Source organism: Myotis lucifugus, unplaced genomic scaffold, assembly GCF_000147115.1.
Source record: "Myotis lucifugus unplaced genomic scaffold, Myoluc2.0 scaffold_930, whole genome shotgun sequence".
Classification (NCBI taxonomy): Eukaryota; Metazoa; Chordata; class Mammalia; order Chiroptera; family Vespertilionidae; genus Myotis; species Myotis lucifugus.
Genome location: NW_005871978.1, coordinates 21,747 through 45,656, shown reverse-complemented (window position 1 = coordinate 45,656; position 23,910 = coordinate 21,747). Strand labels below are relative to the sequence as shown.

The 23,910-nt window shown below is 55.7% G+C and overlaps 2 protein-coding genes across 7 annotated transcripts in view; both read right to left on the bottom strand.

Annotated features, from left to right (window-relative positions):
* Nucleotides 1-23,910, bottom strand: part of LOC111824110 (DNA dC->dU-editing enzyme APOBEC-3G-like) — a gene marked incomplete at its 5' end in the record, with an annotated part of 61,050 nt that overhangs the window by 18,376 nt on the left and 18,764 nt on the right. The window lies entirely within an intron of this gene.
* LOC102434062 (DNA dC->dU-editing enzyme APOBEC-3G-like) lies at nucleotides 2,913-7,713 on the bottom strand. Of its 6 annotated transcripts, none has more exons than XM_023747617.1 (7): nucleotides 7,562-7,694; nucleotides 6,395-6,536; nucleotides 5,668-5,751; nucleotides 4,929-4,951; nucleotides 4,027-4,309; nucleotides 3,498-3,613; nucleotides 2,913-3,215 (listed from the first exon to the last, which is right to left on the bottom strand). In XM_023747617.1, exons 2-7 carry the CDS (start codon nucleotides 6,435-6,437, stop codon nucleotides 3,198-3,200), a joined length of 567 nt encoding a protein of 188 aa, XP_023603385.1. In that variant the 5' UTR covers nucleotides 6,438-6,536; nucleotides 7,562-7,694; the 3' UTR covers nucleotides 2,913-3,197. The 6 variants fall into 6 exon arrangements, with proteins under 6 accessions (XP_023603385.1, XP_023603386.1, XP_023603387.1 ...); XM_023747618.1 differs by having other exon boundaries at nucleotides 7,566-7,633; XM_023747619.1 differs by lacking the exon at nucleotides 5,668-5,751.

The following is a 23,910-nucleotide window of genomic DNA, read 5'->3' as shown; positions in this document are numbered from 1 at the left end:
TGACAGTCGTATGGGTATTCCCTTGTAGGTAATTGAGTCTCTTTCTCTTGCTGCTTTTAAGATTCTCTCTTTGTCTTTTGCTCTTGGCATTTTAATGATGATGTGTCTTGGTGTGGTCCTCTTTGGATTCCTTTTGTTTGGGGTTCTCTGCGCTTCTTGGACCTGTAAGTCCATTTCTTTCACCAGGTGGGGGAAGTTTTCTGCCATTATTTCTTCAAATAGGTTTTCAATATCTTGCTGCCTCTCATCTTCTGGCACCCCTATTATTCTGATGTTGGTACGCTTGTAGCTGTCCCAGAGGCTCCTTACACTATCTTCACACTTTCGGATTCTTTTTTCATTTTGCTTTTCCAGTTGGGTGTTTTTTGTCGAATCTTTGGTTTGATTCTTGTGCTCCTCTGGTCTGCTATTTGGTATAATATTCTTTATTTCAGTCCGTGTATGCTTACTTTCTAATTTCTTTATCGTAGCATCGAGGGTCTCATTAGTTTTCGTGAGGCTCTGCACAAGTTTATAGCAAGCCCTCAAAATTGCGATTCTTAGCTCCATATCCTCCATTTCTGTCATGTTTTTTTGTCTCCGCATCTTTTATGCTTTCTTGGTGCACCCCCTTGTGGTCTTTGTGCGCAGTCTTCTTCTAGCCAAGCCTTAATTGTTGTAGTTAACACTAGAGGGATTTGACCACCAGGCCGACTGGCTGTAGGAATCAGCTGTATGGAAAACGTCTGCCTTCTGGGCAGGCGCTAATCCAGCCTTTGCCTGAGGCGATCGGCAAATGGCTGTGCGCAGGGTTTGGGCGGGGCGGGCTCAACATGGCGGGCGGAGGGAGCAGTTATGGCCGCTCTCAGCCCCGTTCCCAGAGGCTCTGCTTCTCAGAACCCCGGCAGCCGCTGCAAACCTCGGAGAGAAAGCTGCCCTCAGGTTCCAACTGATGCCGGATAATCCCGCTTCTCCCATTTTAGTCTGGGTCCCTAGAGACTCGCCCAGATCTGGAGCCCAGAGTCTGAGACTCACTCCTGACCGAAAACGAAAACCGCGCCCTCAGCCACCAGCCCACTTTGCGCGCGCACCTCGGTACCTTTGTATTTTCCACACTGCGCCGCCTCTGAGCCTCGGTTTGCAGTTCTCTTTCCTTCTAGTTGTAGAGTCTCTCTTCAGCCAGCCTTCCTGTGGTTCTGGGTGATGCCCGTTCCGTCTTTTAGTTGTATTTTTGAAATGGTTGTTTGCGGCAGCGGTCTCCGGTGTTTACCTACGCCGCCATCTTGGTCTCCTCCTAAAATCACAGTCTTATCAGCTACATGGAACAGGAGTGAATTTGCGATGCCCACCTCGTCCACTGCCCTGTGACACCAGGACTCAGGACTCACACAGGATGCGTGGCCACCAGGCTCTCAAAGAAACAGCCTGCCTGGCCCACGTGGCTCAGTGGTTGAGCGTCGGCCTATGAACCAGGAGGTCATGGTTTGATTCCCGGTCGGGGCACATGCCCAGGTTGCAGGCTTGATCCCAGTGTGGGGCGTGCAGGAGGCTGCTGATCAAGACCTCTCTCTCAGCATTGAAGTCTCTATCTCTCTCTCCCTCTTCATTACTCTCTGAAATCAATAAAAATGTATTTAAAAAGCCACCTCACCAGAGCACGACAATGCCAGCAGCTAAGTGACACCCACCATGTATTGTCTTGGGGACCAGACATCGCAGGCTGGGGGGGGAGGGTGCAGGACTGGAAGCTGTGCCCAGCGCTCCGCAGGTTTAACCCCTCCTCCGTCCAGTTCTTCTGCGGCCCTTTGCCTTGTTCCTGCCCCACCGACCAGCCTCATCCCCTCTCCCTCGGAGAGGACTGGAGAGGACGGACGGGAGAATGAGCTCTAAGCACCTGTGTCAGGGCTTTGCCTTTATGTCCCTCCAGGCTCTCCTGTCCCCAGTGCAGGTCACTGGAGTCTCCAAAGGAGCCTCCGGTAGAAACAGTGAATCCGTTGGTTTCCCACCGGCCATCCTGCTCAGAGTAACGACAACCGTGCCCTGAAAGGATGCACAGGCTCAGAAGCTGGGGGTAGGGCCTCTCCTCTTTCCCATGTCCATCCCGGAGGAGAGTGACATTGGAGGTGAGCGGCCCTCAGGGTCCAGAGGAGACCACAGAAGACAGCGCGGGAGCTGACACCGGGGAGCCGTGGGCCTGGGACACTGTGCAGAGGAGGGAGGCTGGTGCTGCCTCCCCCACGCTCCCCTCTTCTAGACACAACCCGCCTTTCAGCCCCTCCAGGCCGGGAGGGAGACTCCGCCCTGAGGGGAAGGGCAGGGCGGGACCAACGCTAGCTGAGCTCCCCTTAGGAGCCACCCTGAATGGAAGGAACTGGTCTCGGAGCCTTTGTCCGCCCATCACACAGAGGAGAACAGAGAGGCTCCCAGCAGGGCGGCCAGGATGGCCTGGGAGCAGAGGATGCAGGGTGTGCCCACCTCAGGAAGGGTCACCGCTCGTCCTCTCCACCCCCAGCCTGTGAGGAGCCGGGGGACTTTGTGTTCCAGGCTCAAGTGTGACCTGAGCCCCAGCTGTAGAGTTTGTCCCCAACGGGATGCGCCTCTGTCCCACTGACTGTCCATCCGGCTCCCCTCAGACCACTCTGTGCAGCCCTGAGCTCCCTCCAGGGGAAGTACCCAGCTCAGAGAGGGCGGGGCCAGCCCCATGGATTGCAACCCTGGCCCCCCCCCTCACCCCCCGCACTGAGAACCAGGCTGCTCCCTTTCAGGCCGGCTCCTCTCATCCTATAAACATTATTGACTTTTTCTTGACCCGTAGAAATTCGTGTGACCACGGCCCTCCCATGAAGGGACCCACTTAAGAGAAAGCCCTTTGCACTTTGCAGGTGTTTCTTGAACGATTTGCACTTCATGACACACTTACAGAGGAAAAGACATTTTATGGAGATTCTTAATCTTTCATTTTATTGTTTTAGTTTTATAATCAATAAAAAACAATCATTTCCCTCAAAGTAAAAAATGATACTGATAGTAATGAATAGAATGTTACTGGGGTGTATTTATAACATATCACTGATTTTAAATGAAAAGTAAATCAATCAGATTTTTAAAAAATTCCTTCTGAGCCCATTCGCTGCCTTTTGCTGGTTTCTGTGGATCAAGTTGGAGATGGCAGCACGTGATGCGTTTTCATTTCTTGAAGAAAGTGTTCTATGCGTCGTTCACCAGAAGACCCCCGACTGTTTAGAGAGATTGAGTCCATCCTTCAGTTTCCCTGATTCTGGATGGAGAAGGAGGAGGTGGAGGAAGCAGGAAGTGAGGCGGGTGGGAAGGTGAACAGAGCAGAGTCTGGGGCAGTCACAGGAGGGGAAGGAAAAGGGGCGCAGGAGGGGAGAAAGCAGAGGGACTGTGATCCCTGAGGGGAGGGATGGAGCTGGGGCCCAGGGGGGAGCAGGAGACCCAGAGGCAGAGACAGGACCAGGGAGAGAAGGGGAGGGGGGAGCAGGAGGGAGGGACCTCACCCTGAGAATGTCCTTCAGCTTCTGAGATTCGGTTTGTATGTGTTCTACCTGGATAGGCCAGGGCTCGAATGGCTGGCCCTGGTTGTCCACGAAGGTTTCCCAGCAGTGCTGGAGCTCTAGGGGAACAGGGAGGGAAAGGTGAGCTCCTTCTAGAGCAGGGAGGGCCCAGGTGTCTGACTCTAGGGACACACCCTCCCCATCAGGATCTCCCTGCCCCCTTTCTCTCTCCTCCCAAGGCACTGAGCTCCTCCCTCAAATTCTTCCTTCCACTGGAATCTGAGGCAGCCCCTCCCCTTCTACCAGGAAGGACTGGGTCCTGATGGCACAGGGACCCACGTCCCCACTTCCCAGGACCCCCTCTGTCCCCTGAACTCTCTCCTCCAGGGGACTCCATCCTCTCCAGACCCAGCAGCCCCCCTGCAGGCAGCTGAAAGGGGTCCCCACCTGGATTCTCCTTCTGCCCCCTCTGTGTGGCCATTTCCCAGCCTCTCTGCCCGCCCACCTCCCACCCTCAGGAGTCCCTGCTGACCATTGAGGGTCATGATGGCGATTTGGGCCCCAGCGTCCCACAGCTGGCGTAGCCCATCCTCATGTCCACGGTATTTGGTATGGATGCCAGCAGCGAAGATGCGCAGGCTCACGTGTCTGTTCTCGCCCAGGAATTCCACCAGTTTCTGGGCACAGTCAGGGCCGGGGGTCCAGGAGATGTAGCAGGTGAGTCTGTACTGCCTCCCCTCATCCAGGTGCCAAGAACGGACCCGATCCAGGAAGCACAACTCTGCATGACCAGGTTCCCTGTGTGTGTCAGCACCCTGAGCACAGAGCGGGGAGAAGAGGGATCTGTCACTTGCTGTGAACAGGGGAGGGTGGCACCAGTCAGAGGCAGGTGAGGCTCTGGCCTCCAGCACAGGATTGAAGGGGCACAGCTCAGCGTCAGGATGAACGCTATCTCAATGCAGGGTCTACACCAGTGATGGCGAACATATAACAAGCTTGTCAGAGGTGACACGCTAACTCATTTTTTTGGTATATTTTTCTTTGTTAAATGACATTTAAATATATAAAATAAATATCAAAAAATATAAATCTTTGTTTTACTATGATTGCAAATCTCAAAAAATTTCTATATGTGACACGGCACCAGAGTTAAGTTAGGGTTTTTCAAAATGCTGACAGGCCGAGTTCAAAAGGTTCGCCATCACTATTCTACAGGGTCAAAGGTAAGGTGACTCACAAATCACATAATATCAGCATCTACAAAGGGCACATCAGCAGTCAGGACTTTTCTACCTCAGCAAACCATGGCTGCCATGGCTCTGTAACTGATCAGTCTTCACTTAGCCTGTTGATATTCCATTCACCATAGAATTTGCATTAGTTTTGAATTTTTAAAGATTTGCATTAAATATGGTTATTTTTTCAAATCCTCACCTGGGGAGATTTTTTCCATTGATCTTTAGAGATAGAGTGGAGGGATGGAGGAGGGGGCAGAGAGAGAGAAACGTCAATGTGGGAGATACACATCCACTGGTTGCCCACCCCACACTCCACGACCCGGGGCCCGGGATCAAAGCTGCAACTGAGATAAGTGCCCTTGACCTACAATCCTACCCCTGGCCCCTGGCTGTGCAGGCTGACGCTCTAACCACTGAGAACACAGATCTGGGTCCCAAATGATTTATCTTGATACAGAGTTCCCAGAGAGCCTGTATTTCGTGCCCAACGCCTATGCCTTCAGGAGCTGCACCTACTCAGGCCCTACAGGGAGACAAAGAGCTGAGGACAGCCCAGCCGGTGTTGCTCAGTGGATTGAGCAGCGACTCAGCCACAAGCAGGTCACTGGTTCCATTCCTGGTGAGGGCCCAGGCCCAGGCCCAGGTTGCAGGCTTGATTCAGTAGGAGGTGTGCAGGAGGCAGCCAACCAATGGTTCTCTCTCATCATTGATATTTCTATCTCTCTCTCCCTTCCTCTCTGGAATCAATAAAATTCTTTTAAATAATTAAATAAGTAAGTAAGTAAATAAATATAAATAAATAAATATAAATAAATAAATAAATAAATAGCTGAGGACAGAGGGAGGAGAGGCAGCTGAGCCCCAAGGTCCTGGGCCTGATACCACAGGGGTGAGTGCTTCCTCCAGGAAGGGGCGCTCTCCCTCTGCTCCCCTACCTCCAGCTCCCGCCTGTGCACCAGCACCTCCACATGCTTCCACTCTGGGCTTCCCCCTGTGCTGCGCCCAAGGGTGACACAACTCTGCGGGAAGAAGGGGTGAGGGCACCGAGGCAGAGGTGCGGGAGACACGGGATGAGCGTCACTGCTGGGCTCACAGGATTATGGAGATTAGCCCACCGGCCCAGGGAAGGGTTTTCAACCAGGGCCTCAGGGAGGAGGAAGAAGTCAGGCCCACGGAGCTAGCGCAGAGCCCTGGTGGCAGAGGATGGTACCTGGGGACCCAGGAGGCGTCCTGGGCTACGTGCAGCTGCCAATGCACTTGTGGGGACAGCACCCTCCAGGCTGTCCCAGGAGTGACTGGAGGGAGCACCAAGGGGGAGCTCTGGCTCTCTGACCAGAGGCGGCCCTGGCGGGACCAGGGGAGAACGGCCTTTTGTCCAGGTGCCTTTCCCTCTGGCCTGACCCCTCCTCAGAGGCACAGCAGGAGGGACAGGCTGACCCTGGAGGCTGGGCTGACCCTGGGCTGGTGGGCCCAGGCCCTGGGACACTGTGACTGCTTTCTGATATGGGGCTCCAAGCTGCCAATCACAGCAGAGTCCGTCCTCCCTGCCTCTGGGCAACGCCACAGCAGCTGGGGGCCCAGGGACATTGCTCAGAGGACACCCCGCGGGCATGGAACCTTCCCCCCGAGTGTCCCGGGGCCCTGCCTGCTGTGCTCGCTCACCTGGTTGCGAAGGAAGCCCTGGAGCTCCTCCACTTTGGTCCATTTACCGTCCTTCCAGACCTCCACCTCGTAGCACAGGTATGTTTGGTTCTCACATTTGTTACGGAAGTTTCTCCTGAAGGTTGCTTTATTGATCAGGGTTCTGTGGGCACAGGCAGGAGGAAGCAAGGCATGGGGCTCCTCTGGGGATCACCCCGTTCTCCTCCCCTCTGCACCCACATCCCGACTAGAACCACAGAGGATGGGCGTCCACTCACTTAGCTGGAGCCACCTGACCTCCCTCTCTGACCCTTTGGGGGCTCTTGGGGAGGTCAGTCCAGTCCTTTTTAAGGGTCCCCCCCCGGGAGCAGTGCAGGGGCTCAGAGCTCTGACGGGGCCTCTCCTGGCATCACCGTCCTGCCCTCGTCCCGCTGACCCAGCCCTGCCAGGTGCAGCCCAGTGGCGCTGTTTCCTCTGCTCTTCTGGGTTAACCTGAGCCACATGGTGCATCAGGGGAAAGGGTGGCCCCATCAGGGAAAAGAGATGCCAAGCTAGTCTTCCCAAATAACTCATCACATTTCCCTTCTCATCATGAAAACAATCATGTCCTTTACAAAAACAAAAACATAAATCTGAATGTGACCTCCTAGGGCAGTGATGGCGAACCTTTTGAGCTCGGCGTGTCAGCATTTTGAAAAACCCTAACTTAACTCTGATGCCGTGTCACATATAGAAATTTTTGATCCTTGCAACCATAGTAAAACAAAGATTTATATTTTTGATATTTATATTATATATATAAATGCCATTTAACAAAGAAAAATCAACCAAAAAAATGAGTTCGCGTGTCACCTCTGACTCGCCTGTCATAGGTTCGCCATCACTGTCCTAGGGCCTCAGTTCAGAGCAGAAAGAATAGATTTCATGGGAGATGGAGGGAGAGGAGAAACAGGGACCCTCAAAGGCGACCCCCAGAGTCTAGCCAGGGGCTTAGGGGAGGCAGGTAGGATAGGCCCACTGGGCATCAGCTGAGGGGTCCTGGACAAAGAAGGGCCATCAGGAGGGACGGGAGAAGCAGGGGGGTCCCTTGGGGAGAAGGCGGGTCCCCCTGGGGAAGAAAGGCAAAGTCTCCTTCAGGGAGCCAGGAGGAAGGGCTCAGAAGCAGGGCTGCTCCAGGGCGGGTGGTACCTGCCAGTTGGTGCTGGGTTGTTCTCCATGTCTCAGCTCCTTCACCTTCTCTTCTAGCCACAGGCCGTCCTGTGTCTGGGACGCTTTCAAGGACTGAGGTGCCTTATATGCCATGGAAGCACCTGGAAGCTGCTGAGCTGGCACTGCTGAGCCCCACCCCTTCCCAAAACTAAAGACACTCATGCCACCCACATGGAGTCATAGGAGAGGGAACTTTTCTGCCCAAATGTCTCATCCTGTGCCCTCAGGGGCAAGTTGGGTTTTGATTTCTCTGTTCTGACAAAGGCCCTCCCTGGACTAGCCTGGGCCAGTGAGGTCCCAGGAGGTGGGGTCACTATGGGCAGCACGGCACAGCCAGGCAGGAGGTGAGAGCGCAGGTGAGAGGACAGGTGCTCCTACCTGAGGAGGGTCCGGGCACAGGACACGGAGCCCCCACAGGACAGGCCCTGGGTGCCCATCCCTGACTCTCCCGTGGCCGCCAGTGCAGGGCATGGCCCGGCTCAGTGCAGGGACCTGTGGGGCTGAGCCAGGAGGGAGACTCTGCCCTGAGAGGAAGGGCAGGGCGGGACCAACGTGAGCTGAGCTCCCCTTAGGAGCCACCCTGTAGGGGAAGGAACTGGAGTTGGAGCCTTTGTCCGCCCATCACACAGAGGAGAACAGAGAGGCTCCCAGCAGGGCGGCCAGGATGGCCTGGGAGCAGAGGATGCAGGGTATGCCCGCCTCAGGAAGGGGCACCGCTCGTCCTCTCCACTCCCAAACTCGATGAACGGGGGACTTTGTGTTCCAGGCTCAAGTGTGAACTGAGCCCCAGCTGGTAGTGTTTGTCCCTAAGGGGATGCCCCTCTGTCCGACTGTCTGTCCATCCGGCTCCTCTCAGACCACCCAGAGCTGGCCCCGGGCTCCTACCCAGGGGACATGCCCAGCGCAGCCCCGGGTCTGTCCCCAGTGCATTCCGCGTGGCATTCTGGCTCCGTGGCTGTGGCTAATTCCCTTTCTTTCTGCTGGTGGTTCCACCGCAGGTGCTACAGATATGCCCTGACTCACCAAACACAGACACACACACACACACATACGCAAGCAGATGACAAGCAGGAATCTCCTAGGTTCTCCAGACACACCCACAGACCCCCGTCTGAGTGGCAGGAAGCAGAGGATGTCCCCACTCCCGGGCGGGTTTGCAAGAACCTCATCATCGAATCAGCTCCTCATCATCAAATCAGAAGACACGTTGTTGTATGTTTCATTGTAATATTTTTTTTATTGATTTCAGAGAGAAAGGGAGAGGGAGATAAACTTAGAAACATCAATGATGAGAGAGAATCATTGATCGGCTGCCTCCTGCACCCCCCTCATTGGGGATCGAGCCCACAACCCGGGCATGTGCCCTGACGGGGAATTGAACCGCAAACTCCTGCTTCATAGGTCGATGCTCAACCGCTGAGCCACACTGGCTGGGCAAGAGGCTGCTCTGCATGAGGCCCGGGACTGCCTTCCCGCAGGTGCCTTCCGGCAGGAGGACAGGCTGAGGTGGGGAGCCCAGGGCTCAGCCGTGTCCTAAGCTGCGAGCTACCCTCTCCGAGGTCTCAGGTCCCCGTGTCAGGGGCAAAGCTCCAGGGAGACGGGGCTGTGGGAGCTGGGGGTCAGGTCTGCCTGGACCTGCATGTGACAGCGCAGAGAGTGGGGACCCCTCTTGTCATGTGAGACCACGTGTCTTCTACCCACTCGTCCGCTTTCCCAGAGTGACTGCATCTTGGTCATTTGCTTCCAGGAACAGAAGTGGGGGCTCTTGCCAGAGTCCAGGTATCCAAACCCAAGGAGCTGATTCGATGATGAGGTCCTGGCAAACCCGCCTGGGAGTGGGCACGTCCTCTGCTTCCTGCCACTCAGATGGGGGCTTGTGGGTGTGTCTGGAGAACCTAGGAGATTCCTGCTTGTCATCTGCTTGCGTATGTGTGTGTGTGTGTCTGTGTGTGTCTCTGTGTGTGTGTGAGTCTGTGTGTGTCTCTCTGTGTGTGTGTGTCTGTGTGTGTCTGTGTGTGTGAGTCTGTGTGTGTGTGTCTGTGTGTGTGTGTCTGTGTGTGTGTCTCTGTGTGTGTCTGTGTGTGTGTGTGGGTGTGTGTGGGGGTGTGTGGGTGTGTGTGTGTGTCTGTGTGTGTGTGTCTGTGTGTGTGTGAGTCTCTGTGTGTGTGTCTGTGTGTGTGTGTCTATGTCTGTGTGTGTGTTTCTATGTGTGTGTGTCTGTGTGTGTGTCTGTGTGTGTGTGTCTGTGTGTGTCTGTGTGTGTCTGTGTGTGTCTGTGTGTGTCTGTGTGTGTGTCTCTGTGTGTGTCTGTGTGTGTGTCTGTGTGTGTGTGTGTCTGTGTGTGTGTGTGTGTGTGTGTGCGTGTTTGGTCCCGGCCCCTCTCGTTTTGCCGCCCCATCCAGACTCCTCACCTCAGTGTCCTGAGCAGGTCCTCCTTCCCAAGCCCCTCAGAGGGGACAGAGGCGGCCAGGGCTGTGGGCGCCCAGACGGAGGGGCAACCTCAAGGAGGACCAGTGGGGTCTCACGCTCCAGCTGAAACTGTGAACTCGTGGGGTTCTCCTCCGTCACCCTCATGGTGGACAGTGACACCTGTCACCAAAAAGACATGCGGGCTCGCAGGCCTGGGGTGGGTCTTATGTGCTTCCCTTTGCCTGGGATGAGGGCCGATGCCTGCAGGTGGGCAGCCACTGGGAGTCCGAGGACACCAGTGGGAGAAGACAGGCACTGAGTCCCCAAGCATCTCGGACTTTATAGAACGGAATGTGCTGCCCTGGCCGGTTAGGCCCAGTGGAGAGAGCATCAGCCTGCGGACCGAAGGGTCCCGGATTCAGTTCTGGTGAAGGGCATGGACCTTTGTTGCAGGCTCCTCCCCAACCAGGGCCCTGGTCAGGGCTTGTGCAGGAGGCGCCCAATCGGTATGTTTCTCTCACATCAGTGTTTCTCTCTGTCTTTGCCTCTCTTCAACTCTCTCTAAAAATCAATGGAAAAATATCCTCGGGTGAGGATAAAAAAAAAAGGAATTGTCGATAAAGGGAAAACGGGCGTGTGGGGATGGGCACGGTGAACGCCCAGGTCGCTGTGGCTACTGCGATGAGCAAAACCCTCTCTTAGAGCTGGATGGAAGCCAGGCTCCTACTTCCCCAAAGCCCTTCCATCTCCCCAAAGTCTTTGCAAGTCACTGCGTTTGCACACCCTGAGCACCTGCTGTATACACGGCAGAGGGAGCTGAGAGGGACAGAAAAGGATCCGGGGGCTCACACCCCTCAGGCCTAACTCACCCCCAGGAGGAGGCGCCCTCGGAGAACAGAGCCATACCCTCCCTGGCCCAGAGCCAATGAGAGGGGACAGGGGACAGCCACAGGTCTCCAGCTCATTAAACCTGGGGACCATGGACAGGGACAGGGACAGGGACAGCCACAGCTCTCCATATCATCAGGAACAGAGAAACAGAGCCAGCCTCCAGCCACTGTCCTCACAGGACTCAGGGGTTCTTGGGAGCAGAAAACAACACGCAAAACCCTGGATCTGCGGACGGAACTCAGGCTCCCCTCTCCCTGCCTGAGGCTCTGGAGCAGGTGGACGCTGGTAAGTGGAGAGTAGCAATAACAGACTCAGTTGTCGAGGGTTGATTCTGTGCGGAGGGTCCCCTCCCCACTGGCCGGCTCCTGGCAGTCAGGATGCAAACCCAGCAGAGGAGGAGCCTGGGCCCCGCTGGCTCCAGGGGCTGAGGCTGAGGACTCCCAGGGAGAAGGGCCCCACGCTCTTTCCTCGGGGCTGTGGGGAGGCCGCACACCTTGCCCCGTCTGCAGGTTGTGACCCTGGGGAGGTGAGAACAGCCAACTCCCCCTCAATGTTGCCAGGACCTTAAAAGCCACAGATATGTCAAGACCAGGCCTCACCCTCAGTTGTGCCTGTGCCAACCGGCCCAGCCCATCCCCGGCCCAGCCCATCCCCGGCCCAGACGCAAGGGGCACAGGCTCACTCGCTCACACGTGACAAAAAGGAACCACGTCAGGGTTCCCGGACACACCCGATGCCTCCCTCCTCTCTGACGGAAACAGGAGATGTCTACACTCCCCACGTGTGTTTTACGGGAAGAACCTCAACCTCCCAACTGCTCCTTCTTTTTCCATTTCTGGGCTTTGACAGAAGGCCCATCTCCATTTCTTTTTTTTTTTTTTCATTTTAATATATATATTTTTATTGATTTCAGAGAAGAAGAGAGAGGGATAGAGAGATTAGAAACATCAATGATGAGAATCATTGATTGGCTGCCTCCTGCACGCTCCCTACTAGGGACCTAGCCTGCAACCTGGGCAGGTGCCCTTTGACAGGAATCGAACCCAGGACCCTTCAGTCACAGGCCCAACGCTCTATCCACTGAGCAAAACCAGCCAGGGCCCCATCTCCATTTCTGGGAACAAGGGACCAAAACATCCACAAGGTGCCGTGTCCGGGTGGAGGGGGCACCCCGAGCAGATGACAGGTGGTCCTACTGTGCTGCTCCACCCCCATCTCCCGGGCCCCCATCTCAGAGCTTTGCCTGAGGCCCGGGGCCTGAGATTGGAGAGGGGCTGGGACAGCCTGGGGAACAGTGCTGAGGCCGGGGCTGGGCTGGGGCTCAGGAGGGCAGACCTGACACCTCCTACAGAGCAGCCTGGCCCTGACTCCAGACACATCCAGATCATCCATCCCAGGCCCAGAGCGACGGGGCAGAGTGGGCCCACCTGGCTCTCTGACCTCAGCCTGGGCTTCCCTGGGGCACCCCGCCCTGTCCCCCGTTTCCCTGACAAGGGAACAGCACACATCCCAGCACAGCGTGCACCTGCCCAGGGGCCCCTCCCCCGCACCCACCCCCGCCCTCTCCCCCTGGGCTTGCATCCTTCCTCCTGTTCAGAAGTTTGCACATTTCGGTGGAAAACTCCAGAAGGATGTAGGAATTGCTTTACATTCTTCACTCAACCTTCCAGAGATGGACATGGGGAGGGACTGTCCTTCCCCAGAAAACACAGGGTTCCTTCCCTTCCTTTTTCTCATCGCACGGACCCAGGGAGAGGCATGCTCCCCGCTCCCCACGTCGCTGTGGGCCAGGCCGCTTTAAACCCGTTCAACACGAGGCTCTACTGATGCCTTTACCACACCCGGTGTTGGCCTGGCTGAGGGAGACCGGGAGAAAGAGCAGGTGCCCCCGCCTCTCCTCACCCAGGGGTCCAGGCTCCGGGGAACCAGGGAGAGGATACGTGGATGGGGCCCCGGGGAGGGCAGGGACCCAGAGACAGAGGTGAGGGCCGCCCAGGCATCCTCTCCTCCTGCCCCTTGGAGACTTGACTCAGACAAACAACACAAGACATGAAACCTCTGGGAGGAGGTCCCAACCTCTTACTCATGGCGGCCCCTGGTCTTCACAGGGCTCTCCTGGCCGCCTCTGTACTCGCCACTCACTGCAGAGTGGACTCCCGGGTGTGGAGACCAGCTGGGCCAGGCTGGTCCCCATTACAGAGGGGCAGCCAGGCATCAGCAGAGAGCAGCTCAGGACACCTGGCTGGGGAAAGAGGGTGTGTGGAGGGAGGAGGTCCTGTGGAACATTCCAGAAGAGACCTCAGAGCTGCTGGCTGAGGAGCTAGCCTGGCTGTGAGACCTGCCTCAGGGATGGGGAGCACAGCGCTGTCCCTGTGATGATGGCCCCTCCTGGGTCCCATAGACGCCCCAGAAGAGTCTTATGCCCTCGGGGCGGGCATGTGATGGAGCGCTGAGCTCAGGGTGCTGCCTTCTGGCTGCAGGGGCACCTGGGAGGGGCAGGGTAGGCCTGGGGTGTCACCTTCCAGGGCCCCCAGGGCACAGGGCCTTGGGCATGGGACCTCACACTCGCTGCCCTGGCACAGGATTTGTGCCAGGAGACCGCCCTCTGGTGCTCGGGTGGGATGGGGACTCAGCAGAGCGTTGTGGGTTCCATGACAGGAGGAGACGCTGGGGTGCAGCAGGGGAGCTGGCCTGGATCTGACACCACTCTCCCACCCTGGGACGCAAGATCTGGGGGCAGCACCGGGGAGATTCTCAGGGACCCCAGGCCTGGTCTCTGGAAACTCCTGGGTGTGGACAGTGTGTTTGGGTGGAGATCGTGACCAATGAAGTAGCAAATCTAGCAGAACCCGGATGTGCCTGTTCCACGTCTGCAAAGCCCTGAGCCTCCAGCAGGACAGCATGGCTGCTCCCAGGGGCACCAAGGTCCAAGGACAGAGCAGGTGGGAGGGGCTCAGAACAGAGGACACCTGTTTGTGCATGTGGAGGGGCGCCCAGCCCAGAAAGAGGGGGGCCTTGTATCAAACGTGAAGGATGTGAGGAGCCGGCCTGAAAGCGAGCAGCCTGGTTCTCAGTGCGGGCGGCCAGGTTCAGACTCTGTGGGGCTGGCCCCGCCCTCCCTGAGCTGGGCACATCCCCTGGGAGGGAGCGTTGGGCCGGCACAGGGTGGTCTGAGAGGAGCCGTATGGACAGTCAGTGGGACAAAGGGGCATCTTCTCGGGGACAAACTCTACCACCTGGGGCGCCGGTCACACTTGAGCCTGGAACACAAAGTCCCCCGTTCCTCGCAGGTGGGGGTAAAGAGGACGAGCATTGGCCCCTTCCTGAGGCGGGCACACCCTGCATCCTCTGCTCCCAGGCCATCCTGGCCCAGCCCTGCTGGGAGCCTCTCTGTTCTCCTCTGTGTGATGGGTGGACAAAGGCTCTGAGTCCAGTTCCTTCCCCTACAGGGTGGCTCCTAAGGAGAGCTCAGCTCACGTTGGTTCCGCCCTGCCCTTCCTCTCAGGGCAGAGTCTCCCTCCTGGCTCAGCCCCGCTGGTCCCTGCACTGGGCCTGGCCATGCCCTGCACTGGTGGCCGCGGGAGAGTCAGGGATGGGCACCCGGGGCCTGTCCTGTGGGGGCTCCGTGTCCTGTGCCCGGACCCTCCTCAGGTAGGAGCACCTGTCCTCTCACCTGCGCTCTCGCCTCCTGCCTGGCTGTGCCGTGCTGCCCAGGGTCACCCCATCCCCCTGGGACCTCACTGGCCCAGGCTAGTCCAGGGAGGGCCTTTGTCAGAACAGAGAAATCAAAAGCTAAGTTGCTCCTGAGGGCACAGGATGAGACATTTGGACAGAAAAGTTCTATTACTCCATAGGGTGCCATGAGTGGCCTGAGTTTAGGGAAGGGGTGGGGCGCAGCAGAACCAGCTCAGCAGGTTCCACATGCTCTGTTGACATACAAGGCACCTCAGTCCTTGAAAGCGAGCCAAGGGGAGGACGGCCTGTGGCTAGAAGAGAAGGTGAAGGAGCTGAGACATGGAGGATAACACAGCACCAACTGGCAGGTACCACCCGCCCCTGGAGCAGCCCTGCTTCTGAGCCCCTCTTCCTGGCTCCCTGACCAGACTTGCCTTCTCCCCAGAAAACCCCCTGCTTCTCCTGTCCCTCTTGATGGCCCTTCTATGTCTAGGACCCCTGAGCTGATGCCCAGTTTGCCGGTCCTACCCGCCTCCCCTAAGCCCCCGGCTAAATTATGGGGGTCACCCTGGAGGGTCCCTGTTTCTCCTCTCCCTCCGTCTCCCACAAAATCTATTCAATCTGCTCTGAAGTGAGGCCCAAGGACAGTGATGGCGATCCTATGACAGGCGAGTCAGAGGTGACAAGCGAACTCATTTTTTTGGTTGATTTTTCTTTGTTAAATGGCATTTAAATATATAAAATAAATATCAAAAATATGTCTTTGTTTTACTATGGTTGCAAATACTAAAAAAATTTCTATATGTGACACGGCACCAGAGTTAAGTTAGGGTTTTTCAAAATGCTGACACGCCGAGCTCAAAAGGTTCACCATCACTGCCCTAGGTCATGTTCAGGTTTATGTTTTGGTTTTTGTAAAGGACATGATGGTTTTCATGATGAGAAGGGAAATGTCATGAGTTATTTGGGAAGACTAGTTGGCATCTCTTTTCCCCGAATGGGCCACTCTTTCCCCTGATGCACCATGTGGCTCAGGTTAACCCAGAAGAGCAGAGGAAACAGCGCCACTGGGCTGCACCTGGCAGGGCTGGGTCAGCGGGACGAGGGCAGGACGGTGATGCCAGTAGAGGCCTCGTCAGAGCTCTGAGCCCCTGCACTGCTCATGGGGGGACCCTGACAAAAGGACTGGCCTGACTCCCCCAGGAGCCCCCAAAGGGGTCTGTGGAAGGTTAGGTGTCCCAGCTCCCCCAGAGGAGCCCCATGCCTTGGGTTCCTCCTGCCTGTGCCCACAGACCCCTGATGGATGCAACCACCTTCAAGGACAACTTCGGTCACAACTGGGAGAAAAAACATACCTGTGGTACGAGATGGAGGTCCCAGAGGGCGACGCCTGAGCCCCAGTGGAGGAGCTCCAGGGCTTCCTGCGCAACCAGGTGAGTGAGCACAGCAGGCAGGGCCCCGGGACACTCGGGGGGAAGGTTCCATGCCCGCGGGGTGTCCTCTGAGCAATGTCCCTGGGCCCCCAGCTGCTGTGGCGTTGCCCAGAGGCAGGGAGGACGGACTCTGCTGTGATTGGCAGCTTGGAGCCCCACATCAGAAAGCAGTCACAGTGTCCCAGGGCCTGGGCCCACCAGCCCAGGGTCAGCCCAGCCTCCAGGGTCAGCCTGTCCCTCCTGCTGTGCCTCTGAGGAGGGGCCAGGCCAGAGGGAAAGGCACCTGGACAAAGAGGCCGTTTGCCCATGGCCCCGCCCTGGCTGCCTCTGGCCAGAGAGCCAGAGCTCCCCCTTGGTGCTCCCTCCAGTCACTCCTGGGACAGCCTGGAGGGTGCTGTCCCCACAAGTGCATTGGCAGCTGCACGTAGCCCAGGACGCCTCCTGGGTCCCCAGGTACCATCCTCTGCCACCAGGGCTCTGCGCTAGCTCCGTGGGCCTGACTTCTTCCTCCTCCCTGAGCCCCTGGTTGAAAACCCTTCCCTGGGCGGGTGGGCTAATCTCCATAACCCTGGGAGCCCAGCAGCGATGCTCATCCCGTGTCTCCCGCACCTCTGCCTCGGTGCCCTCACCCCTTCTTCCCACAGAGTTGTGTCACCCTTGGGCTCAGCACAGGGGGGAGCCCAGAGTGGAAGAGTGTGGAGGTGTTGGTGCACAGGCGGGAGCTGGAGGCAGGGGAGCAGAGGGAGAGCTCCCCTGCCTGGGGGGAGCACCCACCCCTGTGGCATCAGCCCCAGGACCTTGGGGCTCAGCTGCCTCCTACCTCTGTCCGCAGCTATTTATTGATTTATATTTATTTATTTATAAGAATTTTATTGATTCCAGAGAGAAAGGGAGAGAGAGATAGAAACATCAGTGATGAGAGAGAATCATTCGTTGACTTCTGCCTCCTGCACGCCTCCTCCTGTGAATCAAGCCTGCAACCTGGGCCAGGGCCCTGACCAGGAATGGAACCGGTGACGTCTTTCTGGATGTGTCGCTGCTCAACCCACTGAGACACACCGGCTGGGCTGTCCTCAGCTTTTTGTCTCCCTGCAGGGCCCGACTAGGTGCAGCTCCTGAAGGCATAGGAGTTGGGCACCAAATCGAGGCTCTCTGGGAACTCTGTACCAAGGTGAATCACATGGAGCCCAGATCTGTGTTCTCAGTGGTTAGAGCGTCAGCCTGACAGCCAGGGGCCAGGGCTCCGATTCCAGGTCAAGGGCACTTATCTCAGTTGCAGCTTTGATCCCTGGCCCCGGGTCGAGGAGCGTGGGGTAGGCAACCAGCGGATGTTGATGTTTCTCTCTCTCTGCCCCCTCCTCCATCTCTTCACTCTTTCTCTAAAGATCAATGGAAAAAATCTCCCCAGGTGAGGATTTGAAAAAAGAACCATATTTAATGCAAAACTTTAAAAAATCAAAACTAATGCAAAGTCCATGGTGAATGGAATATCAACAGGCTAAGTGAAGACTGATCAGCTACAGAGCCATGGGAGCCATGGTTTGCTGAGGTAGAACAAGTCCTCACTGCTGATGTGCCCTTTGTAAATGCTGATATTATGTGATTCATGAGTCGCCTTCCCTTTGACTGTGTAGATCCTGCATTGAAATAGCGTTCATCCTAATGCTGAGCTGTGCCCCTTCAATTCTGTGCTGGAGGCCAGTCCTCACCTGCTTCTGGCTGGTCCCACCCTCCCCTGTTCACAGCAAGTGACAGGTCCCTCTTCTCCCCCCTCTGTGCTCAGGTACTCCGTCATGCAGAGTTGTGCTTCCTGCATGGGGTCTCTGCTTGGCACCTGGTTGAGGGGAAGCAGTACAGACTCACCTGGCACATCTCCTGGAGCCCCTGCCCTGACTGTGCCTCAAAACTGGTGGAATTTCTGGGCGAGAACAGCCATGTGAGCCTGCGCATCTTCGCAGCTCGCATCCATACTAAATACCGTGGCTATGAGGATGGGCTACGCCAGCTGCGGGACGCTGTGGACCATCTCACCATCGTGACCCTCAAAGGTCAGCAGGGACTCCTGAGGGTGGGAGGTGGGCATCCAGAGAGGCTGGCAAATGGCTGCACAGAGGGGGCAGGAGGAGAATCCAGGTGGGGAACCCTTTCAGGTGCCTGCCGGGGGGCAGGGGGGGCGTGCTGGGTCTGGAGAGGATGGAGTCCCCTGGAGGAGAGAGTTCAGGGGAGAGAGGGGGTCCTGGGAAGGGGGGAGGTGGGTGCCTGTGCCATCAGGACCCAGGTCCATCCTGGTAGAAGGGGAGGAGCTGCCTCAGATTCCAGTGGAAGAAAGAATTTGAGGGATGACCTCAGTGCCTTGGGAGGAGCCCGCTCCCAGAGAGCGAAAACTTTTTCGAAATCTCTGAGTCTCTCTGGCTTCTGGACACAAGTGCTGGTCATTTGGTTTCAGCATTTAACACACATGGTAACGCATCGTGTCCGTCATCAGTGAAAACAGGCCTGTCTCCTGCTTGGTGATCCCCACGCCCACCTGCACCGCATTCCGGCCCCATCGCCTGCGGTTCCTCTCGCCGCCGCCTGCGCTTATTTTATAGCGTCACCCGCTTGTTTTACCCGGTGACAGGGCAAAGGCGGTGACACAGGGATACCCGGCTGGGGTGGCTCCGTGGTTTAGCATTGACCTATGAACGAAGAGGTCAGGGTTCCATTCCCGGTCAGGTCACATACCCGGACTGCAGGCTCGACACCCTTTGTGCCGCGTGCAAGAGGCATCTGATCTGTAATTCTCTCTTTCATTGATGTTTCTATCTCTCCCTCCCTCTCCCTTCCTCTCTGAGAGAAATATATAAACATATTTTAAACAACACAGGGGAGCCGTGGTTCACGCCCCATAGTGGACACGGAGCTGGGCAGGCTGCCCGCACACTGGCGCAGCCACACCTGTGCCAGCCGGCCCGTCAGAGCCCCGCTTGCTGTGGGAAGGATGCCGGGAGCTGCCGAGCACCACGCCCCACGGAATTAGTATCTGCCCGCGTGGCCTGCCCCCTGGGCGCTGGGGGACGGCAGTCACAGGGCGGCCAGGCCCGTCTCTCACACAATCACAGCGATGGGTGCTGTGCAGGGAGTGGGGAAATGGTCGCACAGGTGAGCTTGGGGACAGGGTGTGTGGATGCTCTTTACATGCACCTTTCTGTGTGTGTGCTCCAAAGGAAACAAAACCTTTAAACAAATAAAAATAACATGAAAAGTCACCATCTCCAGGAGGTTAGATGGAGCCTTTGCTGCCTCAACTTCCCTTTGCTTTTCAAATTGCTTACAATGAGTGGGTGTTGGTTTGATGATCACAGACATTTTTAAGGGGGAAAAGGCCTCTGAAGCCATCAGTTCTGCTCAGGGGCTCTGGGGGTGGAACTAAAGGCAGGCACCCCACCCGCTGTGCGTCCCCTCCTCAGTCTACAGCCCCTACGAAGGGTCCGCCACTTCCCTGGGTTGATGCTCACGGTGTCTGTCAGGAGAACTTCTCTGACCCTCGGTGTGAAGCAGAGAGAAGTGTGTGCGGTCACAGTGCTCTGGGGAGAGACCAGTGTGCATTGCTTGCTCATGTTCACAGAATCTCCCCCAAATCCTTTGCTGGTGACGGTAAGAACCTCCACATGTGCCCTGTGCTGCGTTTATGGCACAAGACCTCGTTATCAAAACAGTGGAACCAAGTTTCCTGAAGTGTAACAGCCCTCCTGTCTTTCTTTCCTCTTTTCTTTAAATATATTTGTATTGATTTCGGAGAAAAAGGGAGAGGGAGAGAGATAGAAACATCCACGATGAGAGAAAATTGTTGACCGGCTGCCTCCTGCAGGCCCCACACTGGGGACAAAGCCCGCAGCCCAGGCTTGTGCCCTTGACGGGAATCGAACCCGGGACCCTTCAGTCCGCAGGCCCACGTTCTATGCGCGGAGCCAAACCAGCCAGGGCGATGGTCAGCCGCCCTCATTTCTAACAACAATCGTATTTTTAAAGGTCTTGGTTCTGCTCAGCTCTGCGCAGGAGGCTCCTGATTTTCCCTGGACGCCAGGCTCCCGGTAAACCTGCCCTCAGGACATAGCCAGGCTTTTGCTGGGCTCCATCCTCCCTCCAACCACACAGCCCTATGCAGTGGCACCGCCTTCTCCCGCTGCTGTTCCGGCCGCCACCCGAGGGGGGCGGTGGCGAGTCGGGTCGTAAGTGAGGCTCAGAGAGCGCCCGGTGGTCCCCGGGGTGCGAGTCCGCTTTTTCAGCAGCTGTGGTCCCTGCATCCATCCCGCCCGCAGGTTTTTTCCCCTGCCGATCCCCCCCCCCCCCCCCCGTTCCGCTTGGGGCACCTCCACTGCCGCCTGCACAGAGCGAGGTCTGCAAGACAAACGGGACACTCAACCGCCTGCACAGCCGCCCACGCTGAGAAAGGCTCGCGCCCCGCGCACAGGAAGATGAGGACACTCAGCGGCCTGCACAGCAGCGCCGCCCCCGGAGATGCTGAATATTACACAGATTCTCGCCCTTTCATCACCAGGGGAGACTGTAGGCCCAACATTAGCTTCCCTGGGTGTTTTGTTTCTTTAATACTTTGGGGATTATTTTTCTTGAAAATCCGAACCAACACAGGGTTTGCTGAGAATATTCCCCATTTTTGGTGTGTGATTGGGAATCAAAAAAATGAACGAATGGCGACTCGGTAATGAGAGCTTGAAAATACACGCGTCCTCCAATGTGAAGGAGGCCTTGGGGATGGGGACAGGCAGGCCGTGGGGTTGCTGGGTGCTGTCGGGGGGGGGGGCTCTCAGGGAGCGAAACTGCCCTGGGGTCCCTGTTCCTCATTCACGTGGGCACCTGCCTGTCCCGGGCAGAACAAGCCGTCCCCGAGGTCCCCGTGGCTGCGTCACTGGCACCTGTTTCCTGCCTGTGCTCCTGTCCGCGGTGGGCCAGGGAGGCGGTCTGACCGGGCCCTCCACTGGACCCCGCCCAGCGGCTTGGCAGGGGCGGGGCGGCTCTTAAAGCTCTGCCTGAAGGCTGTGTCACTTTTGCTCACATTCCATTGGCCAAAGCTAATGGCAATCGTGCCGGATATTGCGGCTTCCCCATGGCCCCAAGGAAGGAGATCGCCATGTTCCCTAGGGACCCTACCCTCCCTCAATCCTCCTCAAAAACTGCTGGGGTACCGGTCAGAGCCAGTACTGAGCCCGGGGAAGGCAAGAGGTGTGACCACGGGGAGGAGGCCACGTCCATCGATGTTCCTGGGTCTTTTCTGTCCTCCTCCCCGTGAGAAGGTAGAGGTCACCCTGGAGGAAGCTGGCCTCAGTGTTCCAGCCCAGCACAGCTGTGCGCCTGTGCTCCCTACAGCCTCCTGCAGGCCGATGGCAAAGCAAAAGGCTCCTGTGCAAAGGCGAGACCTGAAGGAAAAAGACTGAGGACAAAGTGTTCATGGCCTCACAATCCTGCTATGTTTTTTTCAAGGACTTGCCTGCTCTTACCCATCTGCCTCCTACCTCTCCCCCCGTGTCTGTCTCTCTCGCCAAAAACTGCCTTTGTAAGGCTTCAGCATCAAGAGTAAAAATAAAACCTTAAAAGCTACCAGTTAGACAAGATATATTGCCTAGAAAGGAGCAAGAATCACACGGACAGAGATTACAAGTTGTTTTTGTTATGTTTAAAGTTTTGTGGTTACTATTATGTTGCATTCTATCTCCAGTTCACAAAAATGGATCAATAGTGGCAAATAGATGCAGTGATGAAAATAGCAGCATAACTCCTCAGAGGAGCACCATAAACAAAATGAATAAACAGTTCTCCAGTGTGACTATGAAATAAGAAACTGCACATTCTAGGAAATACGAATTCTTGGGTAACGATTTTATGCATGTAGCCATAAATGCACATTGTGTTCAATGAGAGCCCGGCCGATGTGGCTCAGTGGTTGAGCATTGACCTATGAACCAAGAGATCATGGTTTGATTCCTGTTCAGGCCACATGCCCAGGTTGTGGGCTCGATCCCCAATAGGGAGTATGCAGTAGGCAACCAATAGATGATTCTCTCTCATCACTGATGTTTCTCTCTCTGTCGCTCTCTCACTCTCTGTCTCTCTCTGTCTCTCTCATCTCCCTTTATCTCTGAAATCAAGTAAAAAAAAATTTTTAAGTTCAATGAGAAATATATGAAGTTTTCACTTATCGCACTAGCAGTTCATTTGCCTCTAGTCCTCAATATGTTACCATTAAAACTAAAGCTTTGATAAATAGTAGTCAGAAGCCATGAAAAAGGTCTTCCATGACCTTCCAAAAAAGCAATCACTCCAGTTTTTTCAGAGGAAGCACAAAATTTAAGCTTTCTAATGAGAAGTTAATAATTCTTGTTACTAAAGGTGCAGGGAGACCAAAGCTACAGAAGAATGATTCTAAGTTGCTCCCTCTTAAATGCACATAAAAGCCAGTCATACAATTACCAAGAAGACTGTAAACCTGCTGGGAAGATCATGATGCAGACTTTGCTAGGAGAGAAAGCCAAAGGACTATTGACAAAACCCCTCTATGGGATGACACTGTTGTACGTTGCAGGCATCACGACTATAAGCAGTAGAAAAGCAATGACAGCATCCACATGCCAAGGGCTACTGTGCCTTTGAGCAGCCAACCCTGCACATGGTGAGGCACACGGCGAGCCCTCGGCACAGTGGGTGCGAACACGAAGGGAAAATGCTGCCCGGCTTGCCATTTGGCTGGTCATTCCAAGCCTGGTACGAAGCTTTTACTTACAGATCATGGTCCCTGTGAGTCCTGGGCTAGGAATGGGCCTGTGGGTCGGTGCCAGAGTTGACGTGGCCGTGACTGCCAGGAGGAAGGGCTCTGTGAACCAAAGGTGGCTCCACACGCTGCTTTATTCACAGAAAGGAGTTAATGGTCAACAAAATGCATGTAGGCCTTGGTTGGGGGTAAAGGAAGCCATAAAATAGATGCAAACAGCATCTCCCCCTGCCAGTCAGATGCACACCTTCTCAGCTTGCTGTGAGAAAAACCAGATAGGATACGGCTCAGGATGGGTTCAGTCGGGACAGACACCCATTCCAGGTGGATTAACCAACAACTGGGACTAATGAAGTCATTTTTAGGTCAGGACTAGGGCTCCTTCCCGCTGCAGGTGCCCTTGTGTTGGCTTCTTTTCAGACCAGCTCCCTGAGGTAGAAAAATGCCCTGGCTGCGGGGCTCAGAGGGTTGGAGCGTCCTCCCCTACCCCAAAGGCTGTGGGTCCAACTCCCAGTCAAGGCACATACCTAGATTTTGGGTTCCATCCCTGGTTGGGGCCCCTATGAGAGGCAAACCATCCATGTTTCTCTCTCTGAAATCAAGTTTTAGAAACCACTTTTTTAAAAAATGGTTACAGCCGAAACTGGTTTGGCTCAGTGGATAGAGCCTCGGCTTTCGGACTGAAAGGTCCCAGGTTCGATTCCGGTCAAGGGCATTTACCTGGGTTGCGGGCACATCCCCAGTGGGAGATGTGCAGGAGGCAGCTGATCGGTGTTTCTCTCTCATCGATGTTTCTAACTCTCTATCTCTCTCCCTTCCTCTCTGTAAAAAATCAATAAAATATATTTTAAAAAAATGGTTACAGAAAAAAACACCAAGATGGCGGGATAGGTAAACACTGGAGATTGCTGCCTCGCACAACCACTTCAAGAATACAACAAAAAGACGGAACGAACATCATCCAGAACCACAGGAAGGCTGGCTGAGTGGAAATTCTACAACTGGAAGGAAAGAGAAAAGTATACCCAGACTCAGAGGAGCTGCGGTGCGGAAGTAAAGTACAGAGGTACGGAGGTGCACATGGAGAGGGCTTGTGGCTGAGGACACGGTTGTCTTTTTCAACCGTAGGGAGTCTCAAGCTCTGAGCTCCAGTT

What these genes read in the sequence shown, in the direction of transcription:
- LOC102434062 (XM_014448814.2), bottom strand. Translation starts at nt 7,590, where the DNA reads ATGGAGAACAACCCAGCACCAACTGGCAG. An exon ending in AACCCAGCACCAACTGGCAG is followed by an intron (nt 6,537 to 7,561) that starts GTACCACCCGCC and finishes CTGTGCCCACAG; the next exon opens with AACCCTGATCAATAAAGCAA. An exon ending in CGCCATCATGACCCTCAATG is followed by an intron (nt 3,614 to 4,026) that starts GTCAGCAGGGAC and finishes CTGTTCCCCTAG; the next exon opens with AGCTCCAGCACTGCTGGGAA.